This window comes from Cervus elaphus, chromosome 17, assembly GCF_910594005.1.
Source record: "Cervus elaphus chromosome 17, mCerEla1.1, whole genome shotgun sequence".
NCBI classification, from domain to species: Eukaryota; Metazoa; Chordata; class Mammalia; order Artiodactyla; family Cervidae; genus Cervus; species Cervus elaphus.
In genome coordinates this window covers 26762764-26781759 of record NC_057831.1, presented here as the reverse complement: position 1 = coordinate 26781759, position 18996 = coordinate 26762764, and the positions used below count along the sequence as shown (strand labels likewise).

The 18996-nt window shown below is 38.5% G+C and overlaps 1 protein-coding gene across 1 annotated transcript; it reads right to left on the bottom strand.

Moving 5' to 3' along the window:
• Window positions 1-3602: 3602 nt before the first annotated feature.
• LOC122673346 (alcohol dehydrogenase 6-like) lies at window positions 3603-18649 on the bottom strand. Its single transcript, XM_043871069.1, has 9 exons — window positions 18443-18649; window positions 16439-16540; window positions 13572-13716; window positions 10958-11045; window positions 10633-10849; window positions 8951-9211; window positions 7081-7213; window positions 4556-4694; window positions 3603-3885 (listed from the first exon to the last, which is right to left on the bottom strand). The coding sequence occupies exons 1-9, from the start codon at window positions 18458-18460 to the stop codon at window positions 3861-3863; spliced, it is 1128 nt and encodes a 375-aa protein (XP_043727004.1). The 5' UTR covers window positions 18461-18649; the 3' UTR covers window positions 3603-3860.
• Window positions 18650-18996: the final 347 nt, after the last annotated feature.

Genomic DNA, 18996 nt, shown 5'->3' with positions numbered 1-18996 from the left:
GGTGTTCTCTTAGCTCTGTGGATTTGTTTACCTAGTTCCTTCCTCAGGTTTGGGAAGTTACAACTACTGTTTCTTTAAATAAACTCTCCCTCTCTTTTCCTCCTTGGATGCCCATTGTTATTATATTGCCCTTCCTAATGGAGCGAGATAGCTCTCATATTATTTTTTCATTTTGAAAAGATGTTTGTTCCCGCTCCTCTTTTACCTGTATCACTTCTAGGTTTCTGTCTTCATGGCCGCTGATTCTCTCGTTAGTTTAGTACTTTCTAATGCAGACTTCATCTCATTTATTGAGTTCTTTGGTTCCAGAATTTATTTGATTCTTTATTTGAGAGGTCGAATCTCTTTGGAAAAGTATTCCTTCTGTTTATTAATTTTATTCCTGAGATCACTGAACTTCCTTTCTGAGTTTTCTTATAGCTAATTGAGTTTTTTCATGACAGCTATTTTGAAATTTCTATCAGTAAGATCACAGTATTTGCTGACCCTAAGTTTGATTTTTGGAGACTTATTAATTTCTTTCTGTGATTTCATGTTATCATGGTTTTTCATGGTGCTTGATGGGATGTCCCTCTGTGGGTGCATTTGAAGTAGCAAACATCTGTAAGCTTTTTAATTTTTTTAACTCGAATCTAATAATTTGATAAATTGTAATTAAAGGCCTTTTTTTTTAACCAACAAAACAGATTTATGTTTATGAAATATAACTCTATGGGTGGGAATATAGTCCAACTTTTTTATTTTTCTTACATAAGCTGCCTCTGGCTATATTTGAGAGATTCCCACTCTGCATTGTCCCTGCCAGAGGTGTTGCCCAGTACCCTTGTTGATACTGCTTATGCCTTTGGGGTTGCTGGTGTCACTGGCATCACTGCCTGGGGCACTGGATTGTTTGGGGCCTCCACCACATCTGGGATCACCTGAGTCGCCACCATAGGGAGAGAAGGAGGGTGGGAGGCAGAGCTAAGGTTTGAGGTCCCTCTGCTGCATCTGTGCTTTTGGAGTTCCCAGGAGCTGCCATCGTGGATGATGGTGAGCTGGAGTCACGGGTGCTTTCAGGGACAGAGTCGCGGGCCCCACTGATGCATAGCCAGAAGACTGGGGTCGTCTGTGTCACCTCTCCTGTTGCTACCAGGTTCCCTGCGGCTGCAGGCTGAGCCGCCACAGCTGGTGAGCTGGGGTCACAGGGACTGCCTCCACAGTTTCTTCAGTTCCGCCTCCTCTGTGTGTTCCAGTCTACTGACTTTTAGATGTACAGATGTGGAAATCTCTGACATCCTCGTGAGTTGGGCAGAGGGACTTTTGTTGAGTTATGGATGTTTTACTGGTTGTAGACTGAAGGGGAGAGACGAAGGGATGCTCACGTGATGCTGACATCACTCCTTTCTAAACCTGTTGGCTTCTTCCAAAGCGTTTATGGTATCTTCATTTCATTTATTGTAAGGCCTTATTTTTCCTCCAAGCTTTGAGGAGCCATTCCACTAGCACAGAACTGACTCCAGATGTCCTTCTCAGGGATTAAATCATGAGTTATAAGAGACTGCTCCTATTCCAACAATCTCTCTCTTATAGTCTCTGGTTTAGAATGCTTATGATTGATTTCAACATGTTTTTCTAATTCTTGCTAATACACGTGAGCCAGATTTTGCAGTTTTTTTAAAAAAATAAACTATTTCCCTAGTCAAACTGAAATTTGAATGCATTTATTGGCCTAGAAATCTTGAGGAGAAGTAAAGGTATACCTTTAAGGAGGCAAGCATCATTTTACGAGGCATTCACCTTAGTAAGGCTCCTTGTGATCTCCAGGCAAGGAGAGGCTACTACCTGTGGCAAGGGGGAGTGGCACCCTTCTTTAGGCCTATAGCATTTAGGAGAATCTGCAGTTCAAAGTTAAGATAGCCCCATTCAGTTTTAAGATATCATCCCTTTCCTATCATTGCCCTGGTTTTAGTGACAGATTTATAGATGAAAACTTCTCTGCAATTTTGCTAATATCATAATTAAATCATTGGCCTGATTTTTCAGCCCAATTTGTCTTCTAGTTGTAGGAGATAAGGGGACATTTAAATGCTGCTATAGAAGTCTTGTGGTTGTTAGTCATACTCTTGGTTGATTGTTGTCTGACTCAAGCCTATCATTTTTTTCCTTCAGTGTATTGATGACACTTAATAACCAGATCCACAGTCCTCATAATTACCATTACCATCTTATCTCTCAAGTGCTAATCATACTGCACAAGGCAGCACATATCCTATAATCTGTATCCCATCCAAATTAATCATAGGAGACTCACAGTAATTTTGTCCCAAGAGCATGCCAAGAGACTATCTCACTTGCTGCTGCTGCTAAGTCGCTTCCGTCATGTCTGACTCTATGCGACCCCATAGACGGCAGCCCACCAGGCTCCCCCATCCCTGGGATTCTCCAGGCAAGAACACTGGAGTGGGTTGCCATTTCCTTCTCCAATGCATGAAAGTGAAAAGTGAAAGTGAAGTCGCTCAGTCGTGTCTGACACTTCGTGACCCCATGGACCACAGCCTACCAGGCTCCTCCATTCATGGGATTTTCCAGGCAAGAGTACTGGAGTGGGGTGCCATTGCCTTCTCCATCTGTCTCACTTACTACCAGTATATTAGTTATCTGTTGCTTAGTGCTTTAAAACAAGCATTTGTGTTCTCAAAGTGTCTATTAGTCAGGAATCAGGGAACAGCTGAGCTGAGTGGTTTGGTTCAGGGTTTCTCACAAAGCTGTAATTGAGGTATTGGCCAGGGCTGGTCATCTCAAAGCTTGGCTCAGAAAGAATGTTCTTCCAGTTTCACTTACATAGTTGTTCACAGGCCTCAGAAGATCCATTTCTAAGCTCAGGCCCTCTCCTCAGGCTGCTTCTTGATGTACCTGCTGACTTCTCCCAGAACAAGCAATCGAAGAGAGACACTCCCCAGATGGAATAGGACTCCATTTCAGAAATGATATCTCATTATTTCTGCTGTGAAAATTGAGTCATTAAGTCCAACCCACATTTAAGGGGAGGGGATCACACAAGGGCATGAATACCAGAAGGTGGGGATCATTGGGGTCCATCTTACAGTGGGGTCCAGCTCACAATTGTACTTGCATAACTGACTTTTTTTCACTTAGCATAATGTCTTTCATCCATGTTATCACCCATGTGTCAGAGTTTCCTTCCTTTTAGGGGTGAATATAATTCCATTATGTGTACATGCACAATTTTTTTTTATCCATCATCTGTTGATGGACACTTGGATTGCCTCCACTTTTTGGCTATTATGAATAATGCTGCTATGCATATGGATGTAAGAGTGTGTTTTTAAAACCGACTATCAAAGTGGACAATTGGAGTTTAATCTTACAGGGATACTCTGTGGACTGTGTGTTTTCTAGCAACTTTTGTCAGTCATTGGCTGAGGGCTTCTTGGGAGGTACAGATTTCCTGGAACTTGTGGCTTATTGAATGTACAATAAGCTCATGAATGGTGAGTTTTGTTTCTTTGGTGTGAAATGAGGCAGAACTCGATGTGGAAGAAAGACAGCGTGCAAGGAAACATGGGCTCAGACATAGAGAAAACTATGAAATGGGAGTATCCTGGGTGAGTCTTGTTTATTTGAAGGGTCTGGGATTGGGTGATTCAAATCAACCTTAATCTAGCTCTAAAAGCGAGGATGTTCCTGGGTGACTCTTGGTCACATAAGAACAACGGTGATGAAGCAGTGACAGCAGAAGCTGTATATGAGCCCATTGCTAAACGAGTCAGAGGCAAGCAGATAGAAACAACATTGTGTGGATAATTCTTCCACATCGTGAAATTCTGCAAATGGTATTTAGTTGGTGAGCATCATACTTAAAGTAACAGGACACAGCGGACACTGAAAAGAAAGGAAAGGAAAAAAAAAAGTTGAAATGTTTCTAAAGCAACATTTGTGATTTGAATTTCAAATTTTCACTTTGTATACCAATGAATAAATTGGATTCCCTTTCCTTAAGTTTAGGTGAAAATAGGCAGATTAAATCAGTTATGAGATTTTTCAAAATGATGTGACACCCCGAGTAAGGAATATCTAAGTAGGCTTATACTCTCTTGGGGAATATTAATGCCCAGTTTATGGCTAGTGTCTAGTTTGTGGGCCAAAGATAGGTGCTAGAATTTAGAATTCCAGAGATAATTTCTCCTTTGAAATAGAACAACAAAAATAATAATTGTCTTTTTATAAATTATGAACTTAAATTTGGGCTAGAATTTTATGAGCTAACTTCAGTAAGTTAATGTGCATTTAAAGCAATACCAAATTGGAAATAAAATTCTAGTGGTAAGGGTAGGTGATCATTTAAGTATTTTAAGAATTATGTATTTTATAAAGTAGTAATAAAACAAAATACATAAAGGAAGGAGATTATTTGCAAATTCCTGAAACCTCCTTCAGTTGCCTGTATGTGACTTCTCCAGCCATGACGTCCCTCCCATTGCCCCCCCCACCTCCACACACCCTTTCTCTTGGCCCCAAATACTCAGACATAAAAATTATGTGAGTCACTTGCCATTTTCCAGTTTTCATTAATTCAACTGCTTCATTGATTTTGTCAAAATTCAGAGTATGGGTAATTAGTGCATCTAGGTTAATCTTCTTTGCCATATAATCAGAAACCAGTTTAGAGGCACCATCTCTGCCTTTCCAGCCTGGAAATACACAGATTAACAATAGATTTTATACATGAGAGCCAGTATACAAGAAAGGCCCTACAATTTGTTGCTGGAGGTGTTAGCTTTGAGGAAATACAAAGATTTCCTGCTAACTTGTCTGGACCATCAGGAGAATGAATGCCTGTCCCAGCCATAAACTTTGTGTGGAAGGTTATTATTCTGGAGGAGACCTCTGGGCCTGCAGAAGAGTATTTGTTTACAGCAGCTAGAACGTGGACCTCTTCTTAGAGACGCTTTGTGTGTGTATGAGTGTGTGTGTGTGTGTGCGTGTGTGTTGATCTGCAGCTTCATGAAAGAGCCAAATATTTTAAGGGAAGAGAAGAACTTTCACCATGGCAGTGCTCAGTGACAGCTTTTGAAAAATGAATGTTTATAAAGCGAGATAAGAATAAAATGTGCCTTCAGGAAGTAACATTGCACAGGAAAAGATGGGATCAGTTAATATAAAACTTAGCATTGTATTTTCTCTGTTGTTGTGATCCTTTTTTTAAAATTAGTTAATTAATTTATTTTATTTGTGATTCTCAAGAAACGTTGTCTTCATGTTTAGCACTGTGCTGAGCGACATGCCCAGTGAGCCACCGCACAGAATTTGGTGGTCTGCTCATTTCTGCAAAGGGTGAGTGTGTGATTTTGCAAGGAGGCAATAGTGTCCTAAGCAGCTGGTTCTGTGACAGGGTCTTGGCAGTTACTTGCTTTTCTTGGTTCCAGCCCCAGCCAGTTTCTCCAGCCTTCCCAAAACTATTCTCAGCACAATCTAAAACACTTCCAATACATTTATTTTCTGTTTAAGTTGGTTTTAATTATTTGTAATCAAGAATTCTAACTGATGCTCTGTGTTATGACATGAGGCATGGTGTGTTTTTCTATTTGTCTTTATCATTTAAAAAGTTGAAGTGTAATTAATATGTAACATATTTGTTTTATATGTATAATATAATGATTATGAAATGATTACTATTAAACTAAGTTTAGTTAACATCCATCACCACACAGTTACCATTTTTTCTTGTGATAACTTTTGATGTCTTTTCTACCTGTTGATTGGTGATCTGATAAAGCATTTTTATATCTATGTAAAGAACACTTTCACTTGTTCTTTGTTTCTTCTTTTAACCAAAAAAACAAACAAACAAAAAAGATGGGTCCAGGAACATAGAACTAGGCTAGATAGTGTTTCTGAACAAGGCCACTAATTTTAGGGGGGTGAATTTTTTCACTGTGTATGTTATAGAAGGTTTAGCAGTCCTGTCATTAGAGGCTATCCTTTAACTGAAAACCTCTGAAACCAGTGGATTATACTATCTATATAAGGAATTAACTTATGTTCATGACCATTATATGAATGCATAGGTGTTGAGCAAAATAGTTTCCTTGTGAGTTTTGTTTGAAATATTAGTGATCCTATTTTACAAGAGTTAACTGAGTATGTGTATTTGGAATCAACAATTATTGTCTCTGAGGGAAATATTGTCTCTAGAGGAAAATAGCAATGGGTATGTCTAATTATCCCAAATGGGGGAACTGATAATTAAACTGATTTATTTCTTTTTTTTTGACTGGCCATGCCATTTATCTACTCTACGCCCATGAATTTGGTAAGATTCCTGATATCTACAGTACACTGCCATAAGTAGTTGGGAGAACACAAGTGGATCACCAGTCCCCAAAATTCAGGTAGCTCCTGGTTCTCATCTCTTTTGCCCAAGAATTCAAATTTCTCCCAAATCTCTGGATAAGCATATTTCTCTTAAGTATCAGTTTTCTTGCTTATGAGCCTACAATCCTACACAATTTTAGTTTGTTTTCTACTTCCTCAGTAAGAAAACTCTTCTAAAGTCTTTAAAATATATAAGTTCTAAGACAGGTTTAAAGAATGGAAAACCAAGGGATTCTATGAAAAATTTTTTTTCACTTTTATTGGTCATTTCTCTTTTCAATCATGAGTTCATTATGTTTAATGTCTTTGAGTTGTACAATGCCAACTCAATTGTTTTGGGTAAGATTCAACATTAGTTGAACCATTTACTAATAATTCAGTATATTCTCCAAAGAATTCCAATTGGCCGTCATATAACTGAATTGAATACAGTTATTGATCACAGTATTGCCTTTCCTTTTTAATTTAGAATTTGCTTTAAACTTTGGACACTAATCAATTAAAAAAAACTCTTCCTTTGCATGAGAAAAAAATTACTAAGAAGCAACTGCATACATCAATATTCATCCCCTTATCTTAGATACTTGTGTGTCAAAACAAAAACTATAATCTAAAGCTCTCATTCAAGCATTCATTACACATTTCTCTACTTCCCTCCTCTATAATCCCACACATTTCCATTCTTCCCTGAATCATTCATACCTCCATAAACAGATCCCTTTAAAGTACGTCCTGAGAAGAACAAGTGGCCACTGATGTTGAGTTGGACACCAGTGACCAACCCGATAATCACGCAGACCCCATGGCTCTCATGGCAGGATGCCAGGGCAGCTGCCTGTTGTAAAGCAATGTAAACAACGAGGAGGTTAAAAGGGGTACTGGAGAGCTGGACCTAAGTCTGAATCTCAGCTTGACTGTTCTCTGTGGTCTGTGACTTGCTTTTCTGATGCTCCTTGTCCTCATTTGAAGTAACATTTATCTTTTAAGAATGCGCTGAAACATAAATAAGACATATCTGGTGTAATAGATGAAAATCAAAAAATGAAAATAAAGGCACCCATGGTAGTAGTAATAATAATAATGATAGTAATAATTTTTATAAGAACCATTACTGACACTGGTGGTTAGTTAGAGCTGACATATTCATAGGGCTTCCCAGGTAGTCCTAGTGATAAAGAACCCTTCTGCCAATGCAGGAGATGTTAGAGATGAGGGTTCAATCCCTGGGTTGGGAAGATCCCCTGGAGAAGGGAATGGCAACCCACCCCAGTATTTTTGCCTGGAGAATTCCATGCACAGAGGAGCCTGGCAGGCTATAGTCTGTGGGGTTGCAAAGAGTCAGACATGAGTGAAGTGACTTAGCATATTCTTTCAGATACTGAAAAATATAGTTGGCTATTTGTATAGCATCATATATTAGCAAAGTCATATATAAACATGTTCCCATTATTTATTTTCGAATGCTATTTTTTGGAGCAAGACTATCTGCAGGAAAACCTGTGACAAAGATTTTGTTATATCATTTTACAGAGGAGGGGATTTATGTGTAGTGAGGAATGGAAACATTTTGTAAGCTGAGGAAAGGGCCTCAGTTGGAAGAGACAGATCTAGGGTTTTCATGGAGCTGATTAGAAGATGGAGACATGCAACCCAATAGTATGCTATTTCTACAGTCCCAAAGAAATACAGTCTCAAATTGTGAAATAATTTCCTACCCATTTATATTCTTACATAAACCGTATTCAGCCAGAAAAATTACCAGTTTTTTCCTTCATTCTTGAAATGAACTCTTTTAATCAAGGTTGGCAAATAATGTTTCTTGGACGATTATCTCAGATCCAACATGAAAGACTGCTGAAAGTGTAGAGCTTCGCAGGGTCATTAATTATTCTTATCACACTTAGATCTTCTGGCTTGGAAGTTATAGTTACTAAGCAGCTCCTTATTATGAAATAATTCAGTTACAATTCCTTACAAAGCTTTTTTTCCCCTGTCTATTGTAGGCTGTCTGCTTATTTGCAGGAATAGTATTGATATAATGGAACAGAGGGAGAAGAAAACTCAGTATGGGAGTTCAGTGCTTGGGATAGTGAATAGATTTATGAGTAGGCAGAAGGGACCAGGTGGGATGTCAGGGGCACAAAGAGAATTAAACAGAAGATTGTGGAGGGAATTTTAGAATTTTCACTCAGTTAAAAATCTAAAATAAAGACTGGGGGCTTCCCTCATGGTCCAATCAATAAGAATCTGCCTTCCAATGCAGGGGGCACAGATTCGATACCTGGGCAGGGAAGATCCCACATGCTGTGGCACGACTAAGCCCATGTGCCACAATTTCAGCCCATGTACTGCAACTACTGAAGCCCGGGCGCCTAGAGCCTGTGTTCCACAAGAGAAAATCCATGGAAATGAGAAGCCCATGCACCACAATAAAGAGTAGCCCTCACTCACCACAACTAGAGGAAGCCCTATGTGCAGCCATGAAGACCCACCACAGCCAATAAATAAATAAAGTCTAAAAAAAAATGACTGGTAGAAATATTGGTAATTTTCACAATTGGGAATCACATACCACAGTTTCTGGATTTCCAATGACCTCAAAGCTAAAGTCCACACCATCACCTGTCAGGTCAAATAAAACCTCTTGGATGGGTTTCTCATAGTCCTGTGGGTTGATGCACTCCGTGGCACCCACTTCTTTTGCCTTCTCAAATTTGTCTTTGTTGATGTCCACTGCGATGATCCTGGCTGCTCCGGCTGCTTTGCAGCCCATGATAACAGACAGGCCAACCCCTCCCAGGCCAAACACTGCACAGGTGGAGCCTGGGGTCACCTGCAAACCCAAAGGCAGAAAAAAGAGCAAAGGGAACTTATATTGTTACTTAGTTGGACAGACAAGATCTGAATGTACTTTTTCATGAGACATAAACTAAGGCCATTTTCAAATAAAACATGTGACAAGAGAGTTTTAGCTTCTCAACATATTTCTAGATATGGGATACTTTTTCACAGAGGAGCGAAAACTAACCTGTAAAAAGAATTTTAAGTCTCAGGAATTAGGGTAAGTAGAAGAAGTTTAATGAACTTTCATGGACTCTTAAGACTTATTTAACAGAGTATTTAATTTCATATATTTTTGAGTTTTCCACCTTCTTGCAACATTTCCTTTCTCTTTTCTTTTGGATATCCATAAACTTTGCTTCACTTACAATGTCAGTGTCACACAAAGGTAAAGGCTTATTTTTTATTGCATCTAAAATGAGACTAATTTAAATTGAACCCCATCCTAAGTCTCTGGATAGTATGGGGACTAATGGAGATTGGAAAAAATAAAGAACTAAGATTCACTTGGTGCTTCAGCCTGGATGGGAGAGGGCCTTGGGGAGAGTGGATACATGGCCGAGGGCCTTTGCTGTTCACCTAAAACTATCACAACATTGTCAACCGGCTATACTCCAATACAAAATAAGAAATACCAAAAGAAAAAAAAATTAAAAAGGAAATTTATTAGCCACTTAAATAAAGAAGCTAGGCAGGTTTGGGTGATATTCCAGAGACTGTCATTTAACAGTAACCTACTCTAGAGTTCTCCAGTGGCCTAGTGGTTAGGAGTCCAGGCTTTCCCTGCTATGGCTTGTATTCAGTCCCTTGCTGGGAAACTGAGATCCTGCAAGTCAACGTGGCACCACCAAAAAGAAAAAAAAAAAAATCAAACAAAGCAGTAACCCACTCAACCAGAGTGGGATTACGTGACTAGTCTGTTTTATATACCAACATCTTCTCCATCAATTGGTCTTTTTACTTCCCTTTTGTTTTTATAGGAACTTATCACCATCTGTTATTTGATGCAACGGAATAGAAGCTCAATGGGCACTTTTAGCTGTTGAATCCCAGCACCTGGAGCAGTGAATGGCCCCATAAATGTATGTTGAAAGAAAAAAAGAATTAACTGGAATGTGGAAGGATACATAGTCATTTTTAAACAGTATTATGTTTAACTCCCAGGAATTCCTGATGTCTCCACTTGTGAATGGCATCTAGACTTAATTTACCACATACTACTGACCAAGAGGGAATGGAAAATATGTGCAAGGGAGTATAGGTGACTAAACAATAATAAAGAACTCAAGGATGTTTTGAGGCAGGTTTGCGAGTCTCTCCCAGGCTATATGATCAGACATGGCCCAGATACCTAAGGCCTTCCAACTCCATGTGTCAACAATTACATTCATAATGGATATAAATGCTTCTCACCTTGGCAGTATTGATTGCACCACCATAACCAGTAGAAAAACCACAGCTAACTAGGAATACTTTCTCCAGGGGTGCAGCTGCATCAATCTTGGTGACTGAGATTTCATTCATTACAGTGTATTCAGAGAAAGTGCTTGTATTCGCAAAGTGGTATACTGGTTTTCCCTTGCAGGTAAACCTACTGGTACCATCAGACATCAGGTGGGTTTCTCTCTGTCTTTTATAGACAAAAGCAAACAAGAAACATTTATTTGGAATTAGAAAGTTTAGATTCCTCTTAAGGAAATTGAGTTAATTTTTCAAAAAACTGTTTGTAAAAACTTACTTGAATTTTATACAAAAATTGCCTGCAGAATTAAGGCAAGAGGTGCATTCTCCACACTGTGGTAGAAAGAGTGCGATAACTTTATCTCCTAAAGGAGCAAAATTGTTTATGAAGGCATTATTTTTAAAGTAAAGAGATAGCTGTATCTCAGGAACTCAACAACAAGGCACTCAAGAAAATATAACTAAGAATTAGTTCAACATTTAATTGTGCTTGCTATTGTGGAGAATACTTACAAAAAAGGGGATATCTTTGGCATGTGTGTCTAGCCCTGGGCTCAATGTCTGACTCCCAAGGAGCTGGCCTCAGATTTGCCTCCTTTCCAAGTTCCTCTTGAGGCACCAGAAGACTTTGTCATGTAGCCACCGAGCCAGGTCTTTTCTTACATTTTCTATATAACTTCTGCAGTCAGGAACTGGATTTAAAATTGTACGGATACCACAAACTCACAGAATAAGCTTCTGGATCAGGGAGAAAGGATCGTCTCCATGCTACTTTCTGTGTTTTACATCAATCCTTTCTCCAGAGGTAGGCAGTTTTCTCTACTAATGTTCAAAGTATAAGAAGAATATTAGAATAACCTGTCTGTAAGGGACTTACTGACTGCCCCATTGTCTATCCTTGTAAACCAGAGCAATTTCATATTTTCTGTAAAAGTAATTTGTAGAATTTCATTTATTTTCAGGTTTTTAAAAAAGTAATACATACTCATGGTAAAATTTAAACAGCACAAGTGAAAATTGACATCCAAGTCTCCAGTCTTCCTTATCCCACCCTAAAGACAATTACGTTTATCAATATCCAAGGTATTTTTCAGAGACATAATCCCTTTAGAAATACAAAAACTAGCTGATTCATGTCAATGTATGGCAAAAACCACTACAATATTGTAAAGTATTTAGCCTCCAACTAATAAAAATAAATGGAAAAAAAAAAACCAAACTAGCATACTATGTTCCCTATCATAGGCCTTGCTTTTTTACTTAACAGTTGATCTTGGAAATTTCTTATCTTAGTATATACAGCATTCTATCATTTATTTAATATTTACATAGTATTCTGTTATATAAATATACCATAATTTATTTAAGCAGCCCCCTGTATACTGACAGACATTTAGGTTGTTTTCTATTTTTATTATTTCTTCCTCCCTGACATGAAAGAGAATAATGCAATAAATATTTTGGGCACACATGATCTGTGGTAGGCAGAATTTCTAAAATGGCTCACCAAAGATGTCTTATCCTAATTCCCAGAAACTAAACATGTCAAGTTATCATGCCTGTGAATGTTACATGGAAAGAAGAGAGGCTTTGCAGATGTAATTAAGATTACTAAGCAATTGACATTAAAATGGGAGATTATCCTGGGTTATTTAGGTGGACGAAAGATCCATGAAAGGAGACAAGAGGAAAGCAGAAGAGGAAGAAAAAGTGTTTCAAAGCATGAGGACTTGATGTGACATTGCTGCTTTGAGGCTAGAAGTGGGTGAAGGGGCCCCATGAGAAGGAATGTGAGCGGCTTCAAGGAGCTGAGGTCTGTAGCCCCAGCTGACAGCCCATCAACTGAGGCTGAGAACTTTGGTCTTAGAACCTTAGAGGTTGTCAGCCCTAAATATTACACTTTCAAGTCTGCTAATTTTTTAGATAAACAGTGTTTTTCTGTTGTTTTTAAAATTTTAATTTATTTAGGGTTTGAGAATAGACATCTTCTCACATGCTTAAAAAGCATTTGTGTGTATATGTGTATGTATCTATATCTCTCTATATATTTCCCTCCAAACTAGATGTATATTTCCTTTGCCAATTTTCATAAGTTAGTGTTAAAGAATTCTTTATAAATTAAAGAAATTTTCCCACTGTCATATTGGCTTGTTGATTTGGGGGGAGGATATTTTTCTTAACACAGAATTTTAAACTTTATTTTCAAATTTATCGATATGTTATTTTATATCTGAATTTTTTGTGTTGGTTAAAATTTCCTTCCCTTCTCTGAGGTATTTCGAAATGTTCTGTTATAATAATTTATAATACTTCTATTGTTTTTTCACATTTAATTCTTGGATTCATATAACATGCTTCTTTCTATAAAGAATGTAATAGCAACTCAAGTTACTTTTATTCTCCAGAAAACTATCCAGTTGTTTCAATATCATATATTGAAATCCATGTGTCCCCCTCAAATTTGAAAGGCAAACTTAATCCTATATTAAATTCCTATATATATTTGATCCAGTTCTGAACTTCTTCCCTATTTTGTTCACTAATGTGTTCAACTGTTTATCATGGTTGAACTATTTATCATATCCTTCATTTAAACAGTTGTTCAACGGTTTCTCTCAGTTGATTTTTTTGGGGAAATTTTTTGTCTCATCTGCACCTTCTTTCAGGTTCAATTTCACTGCATTCTGTTTTTTATTTTTATTAATATCAAAATATAAGTATAAAGAATACATTTAGTATTTTTTTGTAATTTATACTTAACCCTCCTTTTCTAAGAAATGAGCAGTATTTTACCTTTTATTTTGCTTAATCTTAACAAAATTTAAGGGATGCTTTTTATTCTTGAGGTGGGTTCCAAGTTGCTGCTATTTCTTCCAGGTTCCAGTTCATACCTGCTTTCACTGTGCTCACTCCTTCTCCCACACTCTCGACTATTCCAGCTCCTTCATGGCCCATAATGATAGGGTAGTATTGATGCTGAAGATTTTTAGTCTTCAACATTTTCATCTCGGTCCCACAGAGCGCCGTGGCCACCATCTGTATGGAAGGCAAAGAGTAATATAGTTTTCTCTGTCTCAGAGATGTTCTAGAATTGTTAACATTGTAAACTGATTTGGTAGTTTGATATGCTGCATTAATATTAATGCATTCATTTCTTAGTTTTAATTCTGGACAAGGGCCAGTAATGTGTTTCAATCGATGCAATATTTTTCACTAGCTAGTTTTGGAATCAAATGATGATTTTAAAACTTACTGCAGAGGGTAGGATGGGTTCAGAAGAGATCGTTGTAAAACCACATGTGCTTCACTGGAGCTTGTAGGTGGGAGTGTGGAGGAGCAAGACCAATTATAGAAATGAAGGAATTGGAATACAGGAAGGAGAGGGATAATGCCTCCTATTATAATTGAGGCTTTAATTTATTTCACAGGAGGGCCTTACAGTTGTGTTGTTGGTACAAGTTGTAATTCCACTTTTTGTTGTAAATCAGCCAGATAAAGTGGAGGCACTCAGAGCAGTGGTTACTAAAGAGTTCAGAGCTGAAATCTTGGCTCTGCACCCCCGTTTAACTGTGTGATCAGGGGATAAATTGTCCTTCTGAGTCTCAGTTTCTTCACCTCTAAAATGGGTATGGGGTTGGAATGTATGTGCACACGCACACACACATACACACACATGGCTAACTCAAGAATTGAAATCTATTGAAATTTGACCATGCAAAAGGAGGATAATTTGAAGGCTATAATAAAATTGCTTGTAACCTTACTGTAAGCAGTGCAGTTAGAACTAATGGATCTAGAAATCCATCAAGCAGCCTTTGTCTTCATCTGTCTACTTTGACTCAGTGTGTGTATGGCTGCATTTTCCTATCATTCTCTGCAGACAGGCTTTTTCTTATTTATCATGATCACCTGGTTAAAAATGACTGCCAGCCCTGAGCCCCTCCAGCCTCTCTAGGTCTGTCCATCGCCTGTCTTGCTCAGACTCTGTATCTTGTTCAAATTCTTGAGTGAGAGATTCAGATTTGTAGCTTATCAGATAATGGCTGGATGTCCTTGAGTTCATATCCGTTCACATCTCTCTGTATGAGTTGTGATCCTGTGGGTGGAGAGTGACTAGAGATAGCCAAATGACCTTCTGTGCACTCCATGGATCATATAGGCCAGAGAAAACTTTTTGAAAAGAGGGCATGGATTGCACAGGCAAGGTAACTTAGAAAATGATGATCACTCTGTGATCCATTAATAAACAATACTTATTCATCATTATTAACATTAAATGGTGAAAATTCAAAAGAAACTGAACTAGACGTCAGGTGAACTACCTTCTGGCCTGGTAGCCTCTTATTAGAATCACCTAGCGGAGATTTAAAAACTCTCATGATCAGACTGCATGCATGCTAAGCTGCTTCAGTCGTGTCCGATACTTTGCAACCCTATAGACTGTAGCCTGCCAAACTCCTCTGTCCAGGGGATTCTCCAGGCAAGAATACTGAGTGGATTGCCATGCCCTCCTCCAGGGAATCTTCCCAACCCAGGGATCAAACCCAGGTCTCCTGCTTGGCAGGAGGGTTCTTTACCACTAGTGCCCCTTGGGAAGCCTGATCAGACTGCACTCCACACCAGATAAATCACAAATTCAAAATGTGTAAGGGTGGGATTCAGTTTTCAGCATTTTTCAGAGCTCCCAAATGATTCCAGACATATAAGCAAGGTTGAGAAAAGGAGCTGAAGTCTCTGTTCTTATTTAACTGCTTGAACAGTCCTGTACATTATTGATTTCAATCTTATTTTTAAAATAACAGGTATCCGTAAGCCCCTTCCAGCTCTAACCTGAATTCCAAAGACTGACTCTTGATTTATCTATAATCAAACAAGATTACATAAAACATACAGTCAGTCCTTCTTATCCATGGGTTTTTCATCCATGGATTCAACCAATAAGGGATTGAAATTATTTTAAAAAATCCAGAAAGTCTCCCAAACAAAACTTGAATTTGCTGCATGCTGGCAACTATTTACATGTCATTTACATTGTATTTACAACAATTTGTATAGCATTTATCGTGTATTAGGTATTTTAAGTAACCTAGGTGCTAGCGGTAAAGAACCCTTCTGCCAATGCAGGAGATGTAAGAGACGTGGGTTCGACCCCTGGGTCAGGAAGATCCCCTGGAGGAGGGCACAACAACCTATTCCAGTATTCTTGCCCAGAGAATCCTATGGACAGAGGAGACTGGTGGACTACAGTCCATAGGGTCGCAAAGAGTCAGACACAACTGAAGTGACTTAGCAGAGATGATTTAAAGTATACAGGAGAATGTGTGTAAGTTATATGCAAATACCACACCATTTTATATAAGGAACTTGAGCCTCCTAGGATTTGCTATGGAGTGGGGGAGTCTTAGTACCAAACCCCTGCAGATATAGGGGGAGGACTGTATTTCAAGGTAACTTAAATATCATGAAGAATATCATAAAGAAAATCAAAAGTACGGATTAAAGTATGGTTTGTGGGTAGAAACTTCTTTTAATTAGTAATAGTTAAAAGTAAGTGTCCATTGGGTATGTAGTCTATGCTATACCTTCCTAACTGTTTCTCTGGCTGGATTTGAAGACTAATGGAAATGTTTAATAAAAAAGAAATAGGAGAGTGTGCAGTTTTCTTTCTGAATTGAACATTGTGAAAAGAACCTATAACCTACAGTGAACAGCTCTGAGTTTTGGTGTGGAAATACCGTGGATTTTTTTTTTTTTTTACCTTTACGCGAACTTCTTTTGCCTTTGGTGGAGCCACTTCTACCTCCTCAATGGAAAATGATCCACCAGGCTTCCAGACTATGGCTGCTCTGCACCTGATAACCTGGGAAGAAGAATGTGGAGGCAGAAAGGGAGACTCCTTAGGCTTGGGAGTTAGAGAATTCCTATATTAATGATTATTAGAAGGTTGTATCCAATTCTTTCACACGCAAGCCTAGATTAAAAAAAAAAAAAAGGAAGAAATCTTTGCTTAAATATGCTCAGAATGTAGCCTCTTGACCTCAGTTCAACTTTTCTTGTACTATCAGTCCCTGCATTCACATCAGTCTTGCAATTCTAACTGTCTTTACATACTGCTACACAACCAAGAGGATAGATGTCATGCTTTTGATCTTATGATGAACGAGGTCGTTCAGTTTCAGGGTAGAAATGACTTTGCAACGTGAGAGTTATTTGTGGTCCGAGGTATGGGAGAGAATCAGTTTTGGGGTGCAGGCAGGAATGGAGACCATCTAGTTGTGGCATTTCATCCAGTGGTGGTGGTCACTGGCAGACTGAGATTGGAAAGGTTGTTGGTGGTAAGGTAGTCCTTCAAGGGTTCTGATTTCAGCCCATCATGGTTCTCACTATAAATTATTATCCTATGTGATTTCACCTAGCTTTTATAAGATCAACTATTACTTTTATGTAGATGATCTTAGTAACAGACTTGTTACTAAACTTTAGATTCTATTCATTGGCTATTCAAATGTACTGTGTTTATTTTCTCAGTTATGTCCAACTCTTTGTGATCCTTTGGACTGTCCTACAGGTATCTCAAATTCAACATGATAAAACGTGAAGACACTGTTATTTCTTTCTTCCACCCCCCTCACCCTGCCCCCCACCACTTCCTTTGACCGGTGGTGGACACAGCACACAATTTGTTCTTTGCTTTCTCTGTTTCAATGAGTTGCCATGGAATCTATTCAATAATACAAGAAAGAAACCTGGAAAGAACCTTGATTTGTCTCTTTCCCTCAACCTCCACAATGTGAAAATTTCTGTGATCTGACCCCTCTTCTCCATTTCTGCTGCCACTGTGTGGTCCAGTCCTCATTGTCTTTCACCTGGCTTGGTTCATCACCTTGAAGTCCATCTTTTATAGCATTGCTGTGCTTAGCTGCTCAGCTGTGTCTGACTCTTTGTGACCCCATGGACTGTAGCCCGCTAGGCTCCTCTGTCCATGGGGATTCTCCAGACAAGAATACTGGAGTGGGTTGCCATGCCCCCCTCTAGGGGATCTTCCTAACCCAGACCTGAATTGAACACAGGTCTCCCAATTGCAGGCAGTTTCTTTACTGTCTGAGCCACAGGGAAGCCCTGAACTATAATCCTTTTCATGCTAATTCCCTACCTAAAAATGATATTGTCACCAATTGTTTGTCAGGATCTGTTGACATGGTCTACAAAGCTTTTCATGATCTTCCTGTCAGTCTTTCCAACCTTATTTCTCGTCATTTTCTGCCCTCAGGAGCAACAGAAAAATTCTGGATAATTTTCTTCTGTTTTTCCTCATATTTTGTCTACCTGCACAACTGTCTCCTCCTTTCCCTGGTGAATTCTTACATCTGTAAATTTTCTTAGATGTCACTTTCTCTGGGAAGCCAGGCAAGATTGGGGGCGATGCCCCTCTCTTTTTTACTACCCTTGGACTCTCTTTCATAGTTACTATGTCTCTCTATGAGATCCTTTAAGGAGGGGATCTATCTTTAACTTTGGAAAGTTTGATATATGGCTTGATATATTGCCTATTAAAGGACTGAAAAAAAAAAAAAACTGAAGAAAGGCAAGGCACATAAAAGGAATAAAAGAAAAGGGGAAGGAGAAGGAGAGATATTAAGATTAAGATTGTCTTCCACCTTTAGAAGTATAGAGAGTAGCTGAGTGATGAGGTATTGGTAAATAGACAAGCACCCAGGTTGACACATTTATGATATGACATAAAAAAGAATGCTATACTTACTTTCCCTGTAGTACTCATGCTGATTTTCTCTGTGTTCTTCTGGCCACAGATGAATATACTGAGAAAAGGAGATTCTGGTTACAACTTTCAAAGTCCAAAAGAGTAGAAGTTACTGTTTGATCAAGAGGCTGAGTCCTGTCCTTTGTGTATTAATCAGGTAATTAATAGACCTCATAGCTGTAAACATATTTTCCTGTTCCTTGACGGAACTTCTTAATTATAATATGAAAAAGATTTAGCTCAGTGCAAAAGCACAAAAGGTGAAATTGTGCAAAGTTTTTCTTCTCTTAGTCATGAGGTTCCCCTCTTAGTATCTATTCTGTTGAATTTTAAATTTGGTCTTCTAAATGTCCCAGTTTAAAATTTCTAATAACATGTATAAAATTGTGTCTGTGTTGTTTTTCTAATGCAGATATGGTATCTATGAGTCTAAATTTGAGTAATCTATTGGTTTTCCAAGCTTGTGTCCCATTGTTGAGGAGTTAGGATGTTACTAGCTAGTTTTATCTGGTAGTTTAGCATAAACTCATCTCTTGGTGTGCTGAGCTGGTTAC